Raw genomic sequence first — 22,109 nt, 5'->3', positions numbered from 1 at the left:
TTTTTTTTTAGGATTTTTTACTCATATGAATAATGAATAAGATTGCTTGACATGCTAACATGGTTGAGGCAAGGGGTGGGATGGTTGATGTACCAAAAGAATAAGATTTGCATACATTATATTACTAATTGTTCCTTTTTACTGTAACTTAATTATGAAATGAAATGACGTTAATTATAAAAAAATCAGGTGAGCCTAAATTTCATGTTTTAACTGTAAACTTCCTTTACATTAAAATTGATGCATTCTGTATCTAAAAGCATAACATACAATGTTCACTCTATTAAAACTCTTTAATGCTTTAATGGAGGAATGATTATATTTGTCATGCTCTTTTACTTTTCTGAGCACTTTCTTACATTCTGGCACAAGCTGTTTCAAGCTTATCCTGTCTTTTCACTACTTCAGCCCTGGAGTTGGCGATTTCTGCAAGGATCCCTGGTTTTGGTTGTTTTTAGCAGTGGGACACATTTTTAAAAGAAATGTATGGTGGACTAGAGAGATTTTTCTGTCACAGTTAAGATGTTGCTAGAATTTCCTATGTGTAGGAACACCTACAGTAAAAGAGTTGGCACATGGGATAAAGACCTCTTTGGAAGTGCAGTGGTGGTATTTTTCTTTTGAATAATTAAGGTTTTACATTTTTGTTTCATATTTTTAAACCTTAAGATAATTAAGATTTGTGAAGGGTGCTACATTGCCATTCTCTTACCAACAATGTAATTTGCTTTCTGTAAATCACTTAAGTGTGAAAAGACAAATAGCAAAGCATTTTCTGTACAGGTATGTATATTATAGATAATGTGATTATGTCAATAAAATGCCCTCTAGAATGTACTTTTCCTAATGGTATTTCATGTTACAACCTGTAATTCACGTACTAAATTCCTGTTTGGCTTTTGAATTGTTTATACTAGCAGCTGATTACTGAGTAATTTAAGTCTCACTTAATTATGGCAGTACTATTCTAATTAGAGTGCTGAATGTTGGCACTTTATTTAGCAAGCAAATATAAAATACTTGTTTGTGACATTTGTGGAAATAAGTATTGAAGACTAATTTTCTGTAGGTAATCTTAGGATATCTATCTTAAGTATAAACTTAATTCCTACTTTACCCCCAAACCAAATAGATAACTCATTTGGAATATGAAATCCTTCTGACCTAAATTGGAAAGAATTGGTCATATGTTGAGAATCTCATTTTCTGAACAATTAACAAATTAACTTTGTATATATAAATGTAAAAAGCAGCAAGATTACATAATATTAAATAATTGAAACAAATACAAGTAATATGAACATGAAGAGTTAAAAGAACTTGAGAAATTTGCTGGAGATCTAGCCCTGGTGTTGAAATTTAACATAGGTAATCTCTCTTTGGCTATGTTGAGATACATAAGGAATAAGCTGAAAACAATAACTATAATTAAAGACTGATAAGTTTTTTTTTTTTTTTAATTTTTATTAGTTGGAGGCTAATTACTTTACATCATTACAGTAGTTTTTGTTATACATTGATATGAATTAGCCATGGATTTTTTTTTTTTTTTTTTGGCTGAAGATCCATCACTTTATTTTCAGAAAGAGATGGTTAGAGGGGACAAAGGGGCAGAGATACAGAGGCATTCTGGCAACACAGAAGAAACATTCCTAGAATGATAACACTTTTCAGATATGAGTTTTTTAGAATAAATGGTGATAATCTTTTAATGAATGTTATATATTCTTAATACTTAGATAATCTCTTAATAAAGAAAACTCAAATTATAGGTCTGCTTCTCATGTCAGATTACCCATATGACTAGGAGAATGAAGTACACTAAAGGTTGCAGGGAAGCCACAGGATAACCTGGCTTATTCACTTACAAGGGCTTCCCAGGTGGCGCTAGTGGTGAAGAACCCGCCTGCCAGCAGGAGGCTTAAGAAAGATGCAGGTTCAATCCTTAAGTAGGGAAGATCCTTGGAGTAGGGCATGGCCACCCACTGCAGTATTCTTGCCTAGAGAATCCCATGGACAGAGGAGCCTGGCCTGCTACAGTCAATAGGGTTGCACAGAGTCAGACACGACTGAAGTGACTTAGCATGTGTGCATGCATTCATTCACTTAGAATGACTGTTCACTGAGCATTTGAAACTCTTTCAGATACTTAAAGTACTGTTGTAAGCAAGTTTAGGTGGGGAGAGATAACTAAAAAGAAAAAGGAAGCAAAATAATTAACGTTTTTCGAGTGTTATGAAGAAAAGGGACTGAAGTAGAGAATGGTGAATGGGGCTGTTTCATTTAGGGTGGTGATAGTAGGCCTTTTTGGAGAAGGACATGGCAACCCACTCCAGTATTCTTGCCTAGAGAATCCTGTGGACAGAGGCGCCTGGTGGGCTGCTGTCCATAGGGTCGCATAGAGTTGGACACGACTGAAGTGACTTAGCATGCATGCACGCGTTGGAGAAGGAAATGGCAACCCACTCCAGTGTTCTTGCCTGGAGAATCCCAGGGACGTAGGAGCCTGGTGGGCTGCCGTCTATGGGGTCACAGAGAGTCGGACACGACTGAAGCGACTTAGCAGCAGCAGCAGGCCTTTTTGAGGATGTGGTGTCTGTAAAGAGTTTAGAGCACACAGAGTAAAGGAAGAGTGTTTTATTCTTGGAGTGTTTTACTCATGGAGTGAGCAAATAAGGAAGGAGCTGGTGAGAATATTCGAGAACAGTATTGTAGGAGCATGTAGAAGAAGAACGGTAGGTTCAGGGATTTGTAGGTCATTGCATGGAGTTTGGATGTAAGTATATTAAGCAGTGGGATTTTGATAAGCAAAGGAGTGACGTAATCCCATCTGTGTACCTTACTCTTGGTGCTGAGTTGAATAATGGATTGGAGGTTGAGGTAGGGACATTGAGTAGAAAGGGGCACTGGTTTAAATCATGATTATAGCATAACAGTTATGGAATAGAATGTAAAGTGTGCAATATGATATGTGTGTTTGCCTCTTATTTGTGTTACTTTGGAAGGCATACATGAGAATTACTGTTATACAGTCTTTGCTTTGCTTTGTTCTTCTGTGGTACTAGATTGTGCAAAGTGAAAGCCTGGTCCAATATGTAGGAGTTTCAGTTAACAAGATGCCATGCAAAGGGAGGCTTGTATATTAGAATTCCAGCATCTGGAGAAGTGAAATCCATGATGCTTTCAAATTCATAGTTGATACTGAGCATGAGTAAGAGATTTAACAAAAAATTTTTAGCCTTAAATTTCATGTTTAGCTTTTCATATATTTATATGGGACACAGAACTCTTAGGCCAAGGTATCTTACCTTTTAAAGTCTTTGCTGGGGGTCAGTAAGCTAATTTTAGGGCTTATAATAAATTAACAAATCTTTCTGACTGTGACTCCAAAAAGCCTGGGATTGAAACACCTGTGACGGCTCTTTAAAAAGAAATTTTGTGAGGGTGTTACTTCTCATGTCATTCTGTTTGTGTATATGTTGGTCAGTGGGTGTTTATTTTAGTCCTCTCTATTCATATCTTAATCTCAACGTCCTTATCTTCCACCCCCCCCCCTGTTACTCTCTGTTACCAAGAGATCATAGATTTCATTTATGTATTCACTGGTCAGTTATTAAGTATCCCATTTTATGTGAGGCATCCATTGTTAGGTACTGAGAGGGAAGCAAAAATGCATAATACACAGTACTGATTAATTGAAGTAGTTATGTTTTTAAAAGTTACTGCAAACACTGAATCTTTGTTCTTAGAGGAAATACAGGATTAGGTTCCTGTGGGCCTCTGATAACAACATTTTCATCAACCAGTTAGTGTGTAACCATGTTTTATGTGTATTTCTGTTTAAAGATGCCTTCTTTATTACATATATTGTTGATTCATTAACATTGAACCCAGGGCCAACTACATTACACGTCTTATATGAAGATGTTTTTTCTATAAGGCACATCATAACCTCTTGGAAACACTAGACAGCACTTCAGCATTCAGCTTGGGGGCCATGTTAAACAACAAGATCAAGAGAAATCATAAAGATGTGAAAAAATACGGCACTGAGTAAACCAGAGAAAGGACATGTGTTTACAGTATGAGAACTGAAACAAGAGCATCACCTTCGTGACCTCATCTGGGACTGTAAGATAACTCAGAGTGTGCTGCACACTGTTCACAAATGACCGTGAAAGTGCTATGAATATTGATTTTGGTGTTGAAAATATATTTTGGTGAGGAAATAAACAGAGTCCTCAAGTAGTCAACTCTACTTGCTTTTTAAACATATTAAGGAAATTAAACTCAGTTATAGCTGTTGTACAAGGCAGAATACAATTCATCAGGGTTATAAATGTAATGTTTATTTCTTCATAGGAAAGGAAAATTATGGATTAGAAAAAGTCAGGAAGACTTCATTTCTGCATCTTTGTTTAAAACTAGGGTTGATTTTAACTGAAAGAAGAGGTGGGGATTCCAGGAGTGAACAGTTAGTCAGGTAAGAAAGTGAAGTGAAGTGTTAGTTGCTTAGTCGTGTCTGACTCTTTGCAACCCCATGGACTATAGCCCACAGGCTCCTCTTGTCCTTGGAATTACCTAGGCAAGAATACTGGAGTGAGTTACCATTCCCTTCTCCAGGGGTTCTGCCTGACCCAGGGATCGAACCCATGTCTCCTGCATTGGAGGTGGCTTCTTTACCACTGAGCCACCAGGGAAGCATGCTTAAATTTCAGCTAATAATACAATATGATTATCTCATAAAGTAAATGAAACAGAAGTAGTGGGAGAAAAGGCTGGAGAGACTGGTTGAGGACTACTATCAAAAGTCAATTAGGACTTTTTTAGTCAGAGGAAAGAAAATATTTAAGAATTATAATCTCAGTTACTCAATAAATATTTACTAAACATCTGCTGTCACTAAACCTGTTCCAGGTACTGAGGTTCTTAAGTGAGAAAGACAAATTTGTGTCCTCTGGATGTTTTCAGTCTAGAAGGTGAGAAAAGAACAAACATGCCCATTATATAGTGCCCTAGTTTTTGTTTTAGTTCAAGGTAATAGAAAGCACATTCTTTGCTATGTAGAGCATCTAGGCAGTTCCCCAAAGTTGAAAGAAGATTTATTGGAAGAAGTAATATTTAAGCTAAAATCTGATAAGGTGGGAATTAGGTGGGGGGGGGGGGCGGTGGGATGGATAGGCAGAGGATTTAAAAACCAAAAGAAAGTATGTGCAAAGACCTGGAGAGAATGGCAGTGGTGGGACTGAAAAAATAAGTTGGTATCTCATATGAAGGATTGTGGACTTCATCTTGAAAGTAATAAGGAAATCTTTGCTGGGTTTAAAATGGGAGGTCAAATAGATAGGATTTGTATTTCAGCAGGAGTTCACTTTGGCTCGAACCTGTTGGGAGATAGATGGGAAGCAGACTAGTTACATGGTTGTTGGCAATAATCCCTGTGAGAAATGATGGTCACGCTGGACTAAGGTAGTGGAGGTGCATGTGGGAGAAGTAGATGGACATATTTGAGAGATACTTAGAAAATGGAGTTGAAAAGGTCCGGGAATGGATTGGATGCTGGCTTGAAGAGGGGAGAGAAGTAGTCAATAGTGATGTTCAAACTGTAACCCTGGATGGTACAGTTCACTGTACAGGAGGAGGAAGATGTTTCACGGGAAGATGGATTTAATGAGTTTGTGGTAAGCTAACATGACCAACACTAAACACTAGGAAGATAAATCTGTTTTGCTTTAGAGGATGAATGAAAGGATAATACACCTGGATTGGAGAGATTATTAAATGCTTTTGTAGGAGTCTAGGCTGGAGGTGAGTACCTATATTTTTAATGCAGAATGAACAGGTTTTGGAAATTAATAGGAAGTAGGCACTGTGGGAAGAGACTCCCAAAGATAAGTCAAAACATCCCAACAACTGCACCCAGCCTGCCCAGCTTTTATCATGTGCCCTGAGATCATGTATCAGGGTGAAAAATGGTGAAGCTGCCTCCGTGTTGCTACCTCTTAAAATACATAGAGACATTTTGTTAAAAAGCAGCTCTAATTTGTAAGAAGAGTCATTTTTTCCACTTTTGGGACTATTGGGGTATCTCATATGGGTATTGATCCTTGTGAAAAATGTTAAGTCTGCATGAGGGAGCCTAGAAAAGCAGCTACTAGTGTGAGAGTAAGGCCTGTGGGGAGAGGTTATCCATCTCTTTTCCTGAGCTCTTTGCTGTGTTTCTTTTTGTTTAGCTCTGCATTATAAAATATCATAAAATAAGTAAAATATGCAGGAAATAAAGATATTTAACTTTATTTAACTAATAAAAATATTTAAATAAGATATTTAACATGGTTATCAAATGAAGATTAAGAAATTAAAAATTAAAGCTAAAATAAAGTAAAAACTTTGGAGAGGTTGGAATAAAGTTTTAAACATTTTAAAAACCCAATGCAGAAAGGGTTCAAAAAGAATAAAACAGATGAGACTTAAAATAATATTGAGGGAGTTCCCTGGTGGTCTAGTGGTTAGCACTTGGTGTTTTCACTGCTGGGGCCATGGTTTGATCCCTGGTCAGAGAACTAAGATCCCTCAAGCTGCATGACGTGGCCATATTGAAAAAAGAAAAAGAAAACTTAACATTAACAATAAAGATCAATCAAGGTGTTTTGTGGTTTTTTTTAGTATGATAAAACTAGGTAAGAAGTAAAGCAAGGTAAAAGGCTGAAAGCCAACCAACAGTTTAAAAACATAAAAGATTAAAGGAAAAGCTATTCATTAAGTTAAAAATGAGAAATAATAAAAAGTAAAAACAATGGTAAGATAAAAGGTATCAGCTGACAATATTTTTAGAAGTTTGGGGGAAAAGGGCCATTTAAAAAAAATACATTGCAATGGGTTTCTTGGGACACTTACAAAATGCTCCAGGGAAAAGGTATGTTGTCCCCAAAGTTTTAGAAATATTTAATATAGTCTCCTCTTGGAGACTCATAATGCACATGAGAATAGTAAAGTCTCCAAGAAGTGTTGCAGTAATAAAGTTGCCTTTGTTTTATGTAACATTTCCTAAACCTCACCATGGAACACATTTCTCACATAACACCTATTAATGTCTCCCAGAGTATTTTTTGCAAAACACTAGAGTACTGTTTCAGAAGAAAATAAAAACAGAAAATCTTAACAGTTACAGAGATATGTGTTAAAGGGAAAAAAAAAAAGTCAGCTAGAAATAGAAAATGGTTTCGGGTTGGGGCTTGCATTCATTGCTTGGGAACAGGCTCCTTTCGAGGCAGCAGTATCCTTCAGGAGCCATGGGGCCAAGAGGAACTTGATACTTCTGTCTTCTATCCATAGCTGTCTTTTCAGAAAGCTTTTCTCTGTGCACACCGGGCGTTGATGCAGCACACAGGCTGCTGAACCAGAGGAGTGGAAGCCGATCTTCGGCAGAATTAAATCAGCCGCCTGCGGGCACTTCCCTAGCAAGTGTAAAGAAGTTGTATGTACAAGCACTATTTTTCTTCCCCCCAAAATTAGTTTTTTTTTCATTGTATAAATGAAATTTTAAATGTGTGCCTCCACCCCAACACTTTTTATGGGCTTTTTTACTTTAGGCTTTGTCTGCATGCACACGTATTTTTATATAGTTGGTAGTAGTTAGTGTTCATACAATTTTGTATTCTGAGAGCTTCTTTCTTAAGGCAATGAAGGGAAGAATTGCCTAGTGGTGGCTCCCTCTGCCTGTTCTGTTGCTGTGTTGTTCCAAGCACACTGCTGCAACATTTTGGGAGCAGCTTCTCATTCTGCTTTCCTGAACCACACACAATAAAAGTCTTCAATTTTGCCACCCTCCTCAAATCTTATTGCTGCCAGAGTGCCTCTCTGGAAATAATAATTTGTAGCATCATGGGACTAGCCTATGTTGGGAAAGCTTTTCTCTAATCCTATCATCTGCTGTCTAGTTCGTGTTAGCAGCACTTGTGCTAGAGAGAATGGCTTCCATGTAAGACCTGTGAATATCCAGACACTTTCTAGGATAATAATTTGTGCTGTTACATAGGAAACCGAATGGAGAAACTGGTTGTCTTGGCTTTTCTAACATCCTTTGTTGAGGTAGACACTTCATGGAATCAATTACATGGACTGTGTTTTTGGCATTTTGAAAGCTTAAAATTCTACGACTTCCAGTATCTAAATTGTAGATATAAACTTCATGCTGAGAAAGTTTCTTTTTATAATAACCCAAACATGTTGTTTTTCATATAATTTGCTTTTGGGATGTCTGACTCTAGTAGCTGATACAGATGAGTTAGTTTAGTAAATCCCAAAAAATGTTAAAGACATTATCAGATGATATCATATTACCACTACAGGAGAAATTGCTGCTTAATGTAAAATAAAACCCTAGCACATGGTTGGTGGTACTGAGATTAAAGAGAGTGAACTTCAAAATACAAACTCTATTTGTAAAATGGCTTGTATTGATACTTGTCCTGTCCCTTAGAGAAACTCATTTCCAGATCTTTGGCCACTTTTAAATAATAGTCATCCTGCCTTGAAGTGTAGTTATGTCTTTGAACTCTTCATTTCAACATGCATACTGTGGATCAGATAGGCTGCCAGTTACCTTGACTGTAAAGTTCCACAACAATGAATAGCATAGGTAAGTAATAAGTATTAATTCAGTATATTCTAAGGGGCCATATAAAGAGTGTCTTCAAACTAAAAATGATAAATACTGGCAGAAAAATAACCATGTGTGCTAAATGCCTTACATGAAACAGAAAGAGAAATTAAGGAAATGATACCATTCACCATTGCAACAAAAAGAATAAAATACTTAGGAGTATATCTACCTAAAGAAACAAAAGACCTATACATATAAAACTACAAAACACTGATGAAAGAAATCAAAGAGGACACAAACAGATGGAGAAATATACTGTGTTCATGGATTGGAAGAATCAATATTGTCAAAATGGCTATACTACCCAAAGCAATCTATCGATTCAATGCAATCCCCATCAAACTACCAACAGTATTTTTCACAGAACTAGAACAAATAATTTCACAATTTGTATGGAAATACAAAAAACCTCGAATAGCCAAAGTAATCCTGAGAAAGAAGAATGGAACTGGAGGAATCAACCTGCCTGACTTCAGACTATACTACAAAGCCACAGTCATCAAGACAGTATGGTACTGGCACAAAGACAGAAATATAGATCAATGGAACAGAATAGAAAGCCCAGAGATAAATCCACGAACCTGTGGCCACCTTATCTTCGACAAAGGAGGCAAGGATAAAAAGACAACCTCTTTAACAAGTGGTGCTGGGAAAACTGGTCAACCACTTGGAAAAGAATGAAACTAGAACACTTTCTAAAACCATACACAAAAATAAACTCAAAATGAATTAAAGATCTAAATGTAAGACCAGAAACTATAAAACTCCTAGAGGAGAACATAGGCAAAACACTCTCCGACATAAATCACAGCAGGATCCTCTATGACCCACATCCCAGAATTTTAGAAACAAAAGCAAAAATAAACAAATGGGACCTAATGAAACTTAAAAGCTTTTGCACAACAAAGGAAACTATAAGCAAGGTGAAAAGACAGCCCTCAGATTGGGAGAAAATAATAGCAAACGAAGCAACAGACAAAGGATTAATTTCAAAAATATACAAGCAACTCCTCCAGCTCAACTCCAGAAAAATAAATGACCAAATCAAAAAATGGGCCAAAGAACTAAACAGACATTTCTCCAAGGAAGACATACAGATGGCAAAAAAAACACATGAAAAGATGCTCCACCTCACTCATTATCAGAGAAATGCAAATCAAAACCACAATGAGGTAACCATTACACGCCAGTCAGGATGGCTGCTATCCAAAAGTCTACAAGCAATAAATGCTGGAGAGGGTGTGGAGAAAAGGGAACCCTCTTACACTGTTGGTGGGAATGCAAATTAGTACAGCCACTATGGAAAACAGTGTGGAGATTTCTTAAAAAGCTGGAAATAGAACTGCCATATGACCCAGCAATCCCACTTCTGGGCATACACACCGAGGAAACCAGATCTGAAAGAGACACATGCACCCCAATGTTCATCGCAGCACTGTTTATAATAGCCAGGACATGGAAGCAACCTAGATGCCCACCAGCAGATGAATGGATGAGGAAGCTGTGGTACATATACACCATGGAATATTACTCAGCCATTAAAAAGAATTCATTTGAATCAGTTCTAATGAGATGGATGAAACTGGAGCCCATTATACAGAGTGAAGCCAGAAAGATAAAGACCATTACAGTATACTAACACATATATATGGAATTTAGAAAGATGGTAACAATAACCCTATATGCAAAACAGAAAAAGGGACTCAGATGTATAGAACAGACTTGTGTGGACTCTGTGGGAGAAGGCGAGGGTGGGATGTTTCAAGAGAACAGCATCGAAACATGTATATTATCTAGGGTGAAACAGATCACCAGCCCAGGTTGGATGCATGAGACAAGTGCTCGGGCCTGGTGCACTGGGAAGACCCAGAGGGATCGGGTGGAGAGGGAAGTGGGAGGGGGGACCAGGATGGGGAATACATGTAAATCCATGGCTAATTCATTTCAATGTATGACAAAAACCACTGCAATGTTGTAAGGTAATTAGCCTCCAACTAATAAAAAAAAAAAATTTAATTAAAAAAAAAAATGCCTTACATGTCATTCAATTTAATCTCAGTAATACATAGGAACTACCTTTCAGGTTAGGTAGCTGAGACACATAAGTGGTTTGTCCAGGGATCAGAGATAAGATATGGGCCCTATTCATTTCTAATAAATTACTGGTCAATTACTATACATATTTTCTACAAAATAGCCATAAGAGATGAAGCAGATTGTGAAAATTAGTGTTTGTACAATGTTTTCCTCTAGTGTGGCCTTGTGTTTTGGACCAGTTCCTAGAGTCGTCAAAGCCCAAGCCCATTTTAATGTCTGAATATGGGCTGCCATCAAATGGATTATTTAATTTGGTATTGCTGACCTCTGAAGTTGTACGGGAAGGGAAATAGTTTTATAGTTTCTTCCTCCTACAGGTCATAATTTAGTTGTGGACATCAGAATGTTTTTCTTGACTTATCTGATCCATATAGTTTTCCTTTGCACATCTGTTACATACATTACCAAACTACTTCCTTGAAAAGTTGCCAGTTTATCACACTAGTAGTGTTGAAGGGGTGGTACATTTTGGAAAAAAGAATTAAATGACAGACTCTCAGGGGCAGAAATCCAATTACCATCCCAATTCTCAATTTAAGGTTTTTTTTTTTTTTTGGATCAATTCCTATATTTTTTTGAGGCATTGAAGTCAAATTATATGTGGTTTCTAATGTGTTTCCCAAAAGACTTTATGTTGGACTATAAATATTTAATGATCTTTCATATAAAATGAGGTATTTTAGTTACTGCTTCTGTTAAGTTTTTATCTTTCCAGTGATCAATTTATTTATACATTCTAGTCTGGTACAAAGTTTGCTATTTGAAACTAAATTTGGAATGTTGGCTTCTTTAATGACTTTGCCCTTTCCTGACCTTGAATTCTGCATAAACCATAGAATAATGATTTTTCTGTGTTTTTCTTTTGTGGGGGGAGGAAATCAGTAAGATTTATTATTTCTACTAGTTACATGTTAGGATCACTTTACACTTAAATGATGAAAAAATCAGAAATCTCAGAAATATTAGATGTGGGTCTGGTTCGTTTTGGCTTATGCAAACTGATACTGAATCAATACTGGAAATTTTCATGGAATGTTCAGTAAATTTACCAAAGCAAGGAACCAAGTTTTTTTTTAACACACATTGTGAAATTGTGTGGCTTTGGAATGCTGGTTTTGAGCTTGTAATCTTTAGATAAAGATATCATTTGGAATACTGAAAATCTCTAATGGGTGTTTTTAGAGATTAAAAGAGAAAGTACGTTATAAATTGGTTAGTATCAGTTACTGATAAAAGTTCTTAGATTAATTTTTTTTGCATTACATTTCCTACTGTTGTGACCGTTCTTTCTAAAGTACAGTAGAGTCTTGATAGATTTTTCTGTTCAGAGTTTTGAGTTTTTAAACTCTTCTTAAAGAGGATTTGTTAACAGGAAATAATGTTTAATTTTGTTATGATCCAAATCTGACTTGCATGTGTGGAAACTAGTCACTTAGCTAAGTCAGTCACTGGTATTCATCTTGCAGCGTAGATTTGTTGTATTCCAACTCTTGGGCTGTGGTAACACCTTAGCTTTTTTGTGAAAAACGACTCACAGAAAGCTTGTGTTTAGTACTGGTATTGAATGTGGCAGAGCCTTATAAAATTCACAGACAGGAAATAGAAGTTTTACACATATTAAAGAGGAACGCATTGGGTTTGGTGGCACCTTGGATTGATGACACAATCAAATCTATATGGAATCAGTAGAAATTTATGGAACATGTTCTGCCATGCAAAAGTTGCTTACCTAAGAAATATAATTTGGTTAATTAAAATATTGGTTATCTTGTATTGAGGAAGTATAATATACAGAGGATGCTTTAATTCTTGATTGAATTTGGGAGATTGTCAAGAGTCTGCATTTTTATACACAAAGGTCTTCAGTTTATCTTTCAACAGTCTTAGGGGTTTATTCCTATAGCTTCTTCTACCTTCAAAGTAATGCTTCATTTGTTCTCTGTTCATTCTACTCCCCGCCCTCCCCCCACCCCCACCCCCACCCCCACCCCCACCCCCACCCCACCACTGAAATGAAAGATACTTCTATGGAAAATAGTTTTGTAGAATTTATCCTTCCACTTTATCTGTACATAGTACAAATGCAGTATAAAATTTTGAGTTAAGATTACAAGAATATTGAGCTGTATCTATTAGTGTTCAGTAATAGGAAAACACCACAGGTGATTAAAATTCTGTAGTTCAGTTTTCCAACCCCATAATAGTACTGGTCTGAACTGTTATTGAAATTGAAGGCCAGCATCACTCAGAATGCATCAAAGGATTTGGTAGTAGCGTTGATGTAATAATAGATTTTGATTAAAAAGTATTTAGTCCTTAATTTTCTTAAAACTTAAAACAATTAGAATTTTTAAAAGTATATCAGGGGTACTTTTCTATTAAAACTCAGTATTAAAAAAATGAAGATAATGGCAGAAGATAATGGCATCTGGCCCCATCACTTCATGGCAATTAGATGGGGAAACGATGGAAACTTTATTTTCTCGGGCTCCAAAATCACTGCAGATGGTGACTGCAGCCATGAAATGAAAAGATGCTTGCTCCTTGCAAAAACAACTATGACAAACCTTGACAGCATTTTAAAAAGCCAGAGATACTACTTTGCCAACAAAGGTCCATCTAGTCAAAGCTATGGTTTTTCCAGTAGTCATGTATGGATGTGAGAGTTGGGCCATAAAGAAAGCTGAGCACCAAAGAATTGATGCTTTTGAACTGTGGTGTTGAAAAGACTCTTGAGAGTCCCTTGGACTGCAAGGAGATCAAACCAGTAAGTCCTACAGGAAATCAATCCTGAATGTTCATTGGAGGGACTGATGTTGAAGCTGAAACTCCCAATACTTTGGCCACCTGATGCGAAGAACTGACTCATTGGAAAAGACCCTGATGCCAATAAAGATTGAAGGTGGGAGGAGAAGGAGAAGACAGAGGATGATATGGTTGGATGGCATCACTGACTCAATGGACATGAGTTTGAGCAAGCTCTGGGAGATAATGAAGGACAAGGAAGCCTGGCATGCTGCAGTCCATGGGCTCACAACGTGACTGAGCGGCTGAACAACAATTTTTCTATCACCTAGTAATATGTGGAGAGAAAATAATTAATATGGTGTTTTTGAACATTAATAACACTTTCTGTGGTTTTAATGTCATGTAGGCAGGCTGCTTGAGTTTTGGGCTTAGTTTTTCTGCCTTTGCCATATTTTTAAAATGTATTCAGTATCTGGCTATTATATGATCTTCATAACTTGATCTTTAAGTATCCAGAATTATTTTTAAAGTTAGAAGCTTTAAAAATGATTATGGGACTCCCTTCCTCCCTCAATAAAACCTGGTAAATTGCTATTTAATATTTATTTGGTTTTAATGTTTCTTGACTGTGAGAGCCAAAGAATGAGATATAATATTTCAGTGCCTCTTATTCTTGTTGATTACTTTTAAAACTAGCAGGTTAAATATTTTAGCATTTTAACATTCTTCTCTTGAAAAGTGAAAAGGAAAACAGAAGGTACATAATCAGCATAGTCCTCTGTGTAAATAAGTGGTCATAAATAATATGCACATGAGCATACTGTCAGTACATACTTATAAGTGGAAGTGGATTGATATAAGGTAATTTTTTAAAAAGTAGCTTGGTTATTCTTTTCTGAAATCTTGTTACTGTGGAAGCATGGTTAAGAGAGCCTCAGATTTTAGATGTCTTCAATCTCAGTTATTTCCTATTTAAACTGATGTTTTCTTTACATTGCTTTTAAGAATATGTATGTTCAAGAGAGGGGTACATTGGTTTCCTCCTTTTCACCTGGTTAGTTTGTATTTAATTTTAGTAAAACCAAAGGAAATATAATTTCCATGACCAAGAATATATTTTTTAAAATATTAATTCAGCATTTAGTTCTTTTTGTAGCATAACTTGTGCTGTCATCATACATATAAACTATATTAACTAGTAGACTTTTAGCTTTGGTGATATTATTAATTATCTGATTCTACAGCATTATGGCATAGTAGAAAATGGGCTACATTTAATTAGAATTCGAAACCCTAACAGTTTGGACATCTATTGCTATTTACTAGTCATTTCATCCTGAGTGTAAGTTTGTTTAAACTTCTCTACTAAGGAGATGCTATTAAATATTTTTTCTTTCCTCCTCTCTCAAATTTTTAAATTATTTTTTGATAGAGGGACTTTTGCTAGCATTGGCAGCGCTGAAGAGAAAGTGGCAAGCATTGGGTTTGTTATTTTGTTTCTTCTGTAGCTTTCAATAGTTAATTTACTAGTTTTCTTATGCTATGGAGGGAGAAGTGTAGTTTTTGTCTTTGTTTTAGCATTGTAGCTATTTTATAACTAAGATGTTATGTAATCAAAGATGATAACATTGGCTTTAGCAGCATTAACTCCTGTACTGAACCATTACTTGCATTAGGACATTATCCATGCTTTGTGTTTCATTTTCAGATTCAGAAAGGGCTTGCCTTTTTTTTTTTTTAAATGGGTAGCAAATACCCAGCCAAGCAGATGAACCAATTTTCCCACCTCCCCTCCCCATTTCTATACATTAAGGTTTTTTGATAAAAATGAAAGTTATGTATTTGTTGAATTTAGGAGTACTAGACTTCTTGGTTATTGACCATAAATTTGATACCATTTGAAACCATAAATTTGATGTTACTGTAGTAACATCTAACTTGGTTTTAAAATATGAGTATTAAACCTATAATTGTTCAGCTTGCAAATAAGGGTAATGTAGTAAAGACCATCATCCATCCCCTGATGAAAAATAATGTCACATGGTCCATTATCTAGCTTTCAGAGCAAGTATTCTTAAAATTATTTCCCTGCTATTTTGGTTAGAAACGTTTTTAAAAAGGAACAGATTTTCCTGGCTTAAGTAACTTTGTTACCTGAGACAACTGTCTTTTTTCAGTGTTTATTTTATAAGGGTATGTTACTGTTTTTAATAAGTTTTTAAAAGATTAATATTTTAGAGGGAGCATGATAATTTTACCTATACCATAAAAGTATATTCTGAAATCTGTGGCATTAAGATTGAGAAGTCACTTTTAAATATAGATTTTAATGTCTAGAATCATTCTTCCCTAATACAGTGTTTTTTTAAGCAAGTTAATTTCAATATTAGGTACCTAAGCTGATCCCTGTGGTTTTACACAGGTAGCATTTGGTATACATATTTTAGTATTTATACATACATATGTGTAGTTACTAGTTTACTGCAATTATTAGCCTGATAATAATAAGACATTCAGTTGAGTTCAGTTCAGTTCAGTCACTCAGTCGGACATTGGAAGTATAAATAATACTCATTTGATCTACCATGATGCTTATTTGCCTATTAATAGTTAAAATGTTGCTAATGATGATATAGTACTCATTTGTATTCTTACTGGCATTTTAATACTTTCCCCTTTCTTACAATATAATATTCATGGGGGAAATTTTGAAAATACAGGGAAAAGAAAATAGTTTGAAGGAAAAAAAAACCCATTATTTAAAACCATTACTTTGAATGCTGTGTTTGTCTCTTGTCTCTTGCCTCTGTTTTCTGACTCTCTTGTGTCTGTAAGTGTGGATGTTCGTATGAAAAAACACAAATTGAAAACCGTCTAATAGAAAATACTGCTAAATATTTTCTCCTGAACTCAGAATGAATAGTCTCTATGATAACTTTGAAACAAAAAGAAACTATTAAAAATATGGACCCATTTGATTTCATTTTTTTCAAAATGCAAAATTAACAAGCAGGCTAGGAAAAAGACTTTTTTACTAAATAAGTTTCAATTTTCATTATCCTTTGTTAGCAGTTAGGACTGGATTATACCTATACTTTACCTTTTCTCTTGGTTTGTAGTTTTGTTTTAGCAAAGAATATTCTTGAATTTTTGGCAGGAAAAAAATATCATAAGACGAAGTTTTTTCTTGTCTGTTATTTTACTGATTATTCTTTAAGGACATTAGAAAAATCATTGACCATCTATAGGTCAAAACTCCATTTTAGCTTTTACTTTCAACCAATTTTGCCTCTAAAACCTGGACCAAAACTATTACCAAGTAAAATAACGTGATATTTTATCAGTAGGGACCAGTGAAATAAGCAGAAAATGGGGAATAAAGAGGAGGGCCAAAATGAACACTAATTATTTACAAATTGAATAATCAGACCTTAGTTGAATATTGACTGTGTTCATATAGCCATAGAAGTGTATGTAGAGGACTTGAGGGTGCAACTTTTAGTAGTTGGCATTGAAAATCCAGTGATTGAGTGTAGTGCTGGGTTGTTCAGAGTTAAGTACTCCTCTTGGGGATTGGTAGTCTTGTATCTATTGCAGGGATGTTATAAGGAGCAAATGTGAAAGTGTGTAAGTGGTTTGATTGCAGTTGTGGGTTTTATCCTTACAAAAAAGCAGTAGTTCTGTATTGCTTTAAGGTAAAAATCTTCAGCACATGAGCAGCAGCTTATGTTCTTCACTCTGGTCATTCCCTGGTAATTTCCTGTGATTTTGTTTGCAGAGCGGATCCTCAACCTTTGTCTGAATTTTCAGTATTTTAAAAAACTGATGAGAGATCCCCCTCTAGTGTCTGAATTATCCATTCTTAAAACATTTGTGTCAGTCATAAGAAGTTTTAGGAATTAAGCTAGCTGTGTTTTCCTTTCACATCTGGGCATGATTTTTTTTTTTTTTTAACTTTTCATTTATGGGAGAAAGGGGGGAGTTATTCTCCTTTCTTAAAAAGGTCACTAGAATTATGGGCAGGGTGTGGATTGGGGGCAATAGAAAACATGGGACGGGAAGGATCAAAATGCTATTTTTACCTTTTTAGAAATAATTATTTTTAAATAATCTGGAATAAGGTCAAACTATACAGTGTTGTTTTGTTTTAGTTTACCTTTGTTCCTGAATTAAGTGCAGCTTTAAAATACTTCATTTTGGAATTCCTGATGCTATTAGATCTCATCCTGAGTGGTTTCAGTTTCTGGAAAGCAATGGTTTTCATTGGAAAATGTTTTCAAAACAGAGCCTGATACTTTTCTGGAGTTTTCTAACTTTGTTACCTTTTGTTACTATTGTTGCCCTAGTTTTTCATATTGTTGCCATTTTATATTGTGAGTGTGTTCTAATAGCAAGTTGTCCTTTTACATAGTTCCCATTGTTTTTCAACCAAGGAAATAGGAGATTCTTAAGCTATTGGCTCTCTGCCACCTCTTCCTCTTAAACACACAGCGCTCACACACACAGGCCTTCAGTTAAGGATCTTGTGAAGGGTTAGGGAAACAGGACCTTTCTCATTTGACCCACGGGCTTTTGTAACTTGAACAAGGAAAGTAGTGTTCTGAAAGCTGCAGCATTTATGAAGGCTCTTGTAAAAATATTTCATGTACATGGACTAGAGATTAACTCTTTTCATCTCGTTCTTCAACAAATTAAACAGTGCAAACAATTTCAAGTGCTTTCTTGGTCATGAAATGCTTGAATGAATTATAATCCTAATTGCTATTGTTCATTCCCACACTGCATTTTGACACTATTAACTGCCTAACCCATGCATTCTTCAACCAGTAAGATAAACAAAAGCATTTTGAAATCTGTTATTTTGTGTCAGCTTAAATTGCAGATATGCCATTGGCTGCCTTGATTTTATTTTGGTTCCACTGTTAGCACAAATTAGGAAAAAAGTTATCTCTTTATATTTATACATAAAATTGCCAACAGAATGATTACTGGGTTTTTATAAAAAATCCATTCATTAATAGTCTTAAATTTTAAAGAGGCAATAGAGACCATGGATTTATTTTAGTGCTAGGGAAATAATTTGTATTTATGTTATCAAACTAGTGTAGCTTTCTCTGAGATTTGAAAGAAAGTAATAAAATTTCACTTTTCTACCTTAATAGGACTGAATTCTGAATGTAAACCTAGAAGCCAGATTAGTTTTGTGATTTGGCAAGTCATTTATGCATAATGGTTCCTTTAAGATTTGAACTAATACTGTTTATTAATTGAAGTATTTGTAATAAATTTGAAGTTTATATGCGAGAGATTTGAGTGCCAGTTATTAACAAACCTTCCTTACTTAAAACGTAGAACTTTTTTGATAACTGAAAAACCATATAACAAAAGTGGGGTAGATATAACTAATGTCATCGTCACATCATGTTTAGTTGTTCAGTCGTGTCTGACTCTGTGACCCCGTGAACTGTAGCCCACCAGGCCCCTCTGTCATGGGAATCGTTTCTCCAAGGCAGGAATACTAGAGTGGGTAGCCATTCCCTTCTCCAGGGAATCTTCCCAACCCAGGGATTGAACTAGGGTCTCCTGCATCACAGGCAGCTTCTTTACTGTCTGAGCCACCAGGGAAACCCATAACAGTTAGCAAATTCTCACTTTTTGACTATTGCTAAAACTCAATTTTAAGTGGACGATTTGAATTACCAAATTCACAGGCATCTGTTAAAATAATTTTTTTTTCTGTAATAATTGGAGCTCTCTGTGTCAAATGAGCACTACTACAGTATGTCACATTCTCAACGTATTTATTCCTCAGAATGTCTTTGAATTCTTAAATCCATATAAGCATGAGAAATTCTTTTTTAACAACCAGATGTTTTGCCATCTCATATCTTAATTGTAAGGTGCTTTTTTTCAATATTAGTTCTTATAAAAATATTACTTAATATTTTAAAATTCCAATAGGGGATATTTGCTAGACACTGTACCATGGTATACCATTTGATATGTTACTCTTTGAGGTAGTAAATAGTATTCCTCCTTATTCCCATCTTTACGTTTAAGGAAACAATAATAGAAGTAAAACAATTTTGCTAAAGATCACAAAATAATTGTAGTCAGATCTCTCTGACTCCTAGAACATGTTTTAGACCACTGATGAAGTCTTAAGTGAAAGTTAAATACATTGTCATACAGTCTTCTGATGGAATATTATGTAGCCATTAAAAGTAAGGGTTACAGTGACATAGTATAGTGACATAGAAAATGTATGTGGTACAGTAAATGAAAAAAGGCAAGGATTACAGTTAAAATTCATAGTGATTCTAGACATCCTTAGTGTTATGTTTGATTTTTTATTGTGTTTTAATTTAAATACAATATAAATAACATTCAGCTTCTATATAATTTTGCTCTGTAACTTAAAGAATTTCTGTAAACAGGGAACCTAAGACTGAATGTAAACCAGGTCTGGTCAGCAAACTGACAAGTTAGTTTTATAATAGATTTTAGCATGTTCAATTTCCTTTTTAATTTGACCTAAAGCCATTTTCTACTGGACTTATGCCAGCTCTAATGTAATCTCTCATTTATATTCTTAAAGGCTAATGGAATAGTAAAATCTTCCTAAAGATGACTTAAATGTGTTATATAGTGTCCTAAGGGTAGCTTGTGCACAAAAGATGTTTTCTTTCCCACCCTGTAGAGGTATCTCATTAGGACATCCAGTAGTGTCATTATTAAGTTTTCATGTGTTTCTCAGTTTTGATGCTAATCTTTGTGCGTATGTGCGTGCATTTTTTTTGTCTTCAGCACCAATGTGGTTATGAATTATTCAGAGATCGAGTCTAAGGTTCGAGAAGCAACGAATGACGATCCTTGGGGACCTTCTGGGCAACTCATGGGAGAGATTGCCAAGTAAGTGATAATTTGACTCAGCAGTGCAGAAAGAATGCAACTATCTTTACCCAGAAATGTGAAATTTGCTTTCAGTTTTAAACTGTTCAACTTTCAGATATAATAAATTTTGCATATAAATCATTCAGATATCAGTGCAGGAAATTTTATATGAGGATCCATTCCTCCTAAATATTAGCTCAATAAAGTAAAACAAAATTTTTCCTTTTCAATGAAGTTTAGAGACTTTCTGTAGCTTAACTGTGTAACATTTTGACAAATGCATATAAAATGACTTAAAACTAGGAAAATTTTTTCCTGATAAACATCTAGCTGACTGTGCCACTGAATGAAGGGCTTATGAAATAGATATTAGTTAGTGGGATTTAACATGCTATGTACTATATAAAATAGACATTTTTAAGGTACCATATCTACATTTTTTTTTTGAATTAACCTTATTTTTTAAAGCTCTTTAGGAAAATACAATAACTTAGAACAAGCCTGCCATCTACTGTCAAAATCAACATACTACAAACTCTTGAGGAAAACTATTCTTTTTTCAGGGCTACCTTTATGTATGAACAATTTCCAGAACTTATGAACATGCTTTGGTCACGAATGTTAAAAGACAACAAAAAAAATTGGAGAAGAGTTTATAAGGTATGGGTATTAGTCTGTATTTATTACTTGACATGTGTACATACATAAGTGATTATGATGGACATTGAATCCTAGAATAGAATATTCTGAAACAGATAAAAAATTGATTTGGTATTTGAGTTGTGTTTTTTAGTCACCATAAATAGCTGTTCATATATTTGTGCATATCGAAAGTAATGAATCTATGGTAGTATCTATGTTTAGTGTTTGAGCATTTAAGATAAAAAAACCACCCTCTAATATCATTTGTCATCTCTACATAAAAATTTTCCAGTAGTATTATTGTGCACCAGAAATGTGTTATTTTTAAATATAATAAATTCTAAATCATTAAAATTCTAACATTTTAAGACTTGCAGATATGTACTCTTCTGTTAGATTCCTTTCATTTAATTCTGATCTCATCATATAGTGTAGAATTCTAAACAAGATAGTAATCGGTTCTGCCACCTCCGCTATATTTTCTTGCTGCTTGGAAAGTTTTTTATGCTTTCCAAAATATCATTATAATATTCATATATGAAACTTTAAAAGTAACATTTCTGGCTTTCAGCGTTAAAAATTAGTGGCTTTATTTAGTTCCATGTTTTTGATGTTGTTTGTTTCTGAAAACATTAACTGTCATTTCTTTAGCTTGTACAGTAGTAGTGATGAAATAGTTTAAATTCGTATAAATTAATTTTTTATAATTAGAGGGTTTTGTTTTAATAATTCTAGAGTAAACTACTTATTTAGAGAATAAATTCCTGGTCAGATAAGGGTTTTTTGTCCCTCAATTCTCCAGCCTAACTAGATTTTTGTAGGTCTAATCATTTTTATGTGAGGTTTGTTCCAAAGTTCAGAATTCATAATTCAGTGATTTTTAGTGCATTCACAAAGTTGTGCATTGTTACTACTGTCTAAATCAGAACATTTTTCATCACCTCAAAAAGAAGTTCTTAATGTTTTTTTCTCATATTTGTCAGCAGCAAGTTTTTTAAACAAAAGCCACATCACAAACCTCCCAAGTTAAATTTTATCTGGAAAAGTGCTGTGAGATCATATA

General features: G+C 34.9%; 1 protein-coding gene across 2 annotated transcripts in view; it reads left to right on the top strand.

Moving 5' to 3' along the window:
- CLINT1 (clathrin interactor 1) overlaps positions 1-22,109 on the top strand; it is a 59,128-nt gene that overhangs the window by 11,797 nt on the left and 25,222 nt on the right. For both annotated transcript variants that reach the window (XM_020891430.2, XM_020891431.2), the window contains exons 2-3: positions 20,318-20,422; positions 20,968-21,064. In XM_020891430.2, the coding sequence (XP_020747089.1) occupies positions 20,318-20,422; positions 20,968-21,064 (202 nt within the window). The remainder of the gene's footprint in view (positions 1-20,317; positions 20,423-20,967; positions 21,065-22,109) is intronic.

The sequence above is a fragment of the Odocoileus virginianus genome, chromosome 3 (genome assembly GCF_023699985.2).
Source record: "Odocoileus virginianus isolate 20LAN1187 ecotype Illinois chromosome 3, Ovbor_1.2, whole genome shotgun sequence".
NCBI classification, from domain to species: Eukaryota; Metazoa; Chordata; class Mammalia; order Artiodactyla; family Cervidae; genus Odocoileus; species Odocoileus virginianus.
Note: the sequence above shows the minus strand (reverse complement) of the source record. Positions and strands in the feature narration are given on the sequence as shown.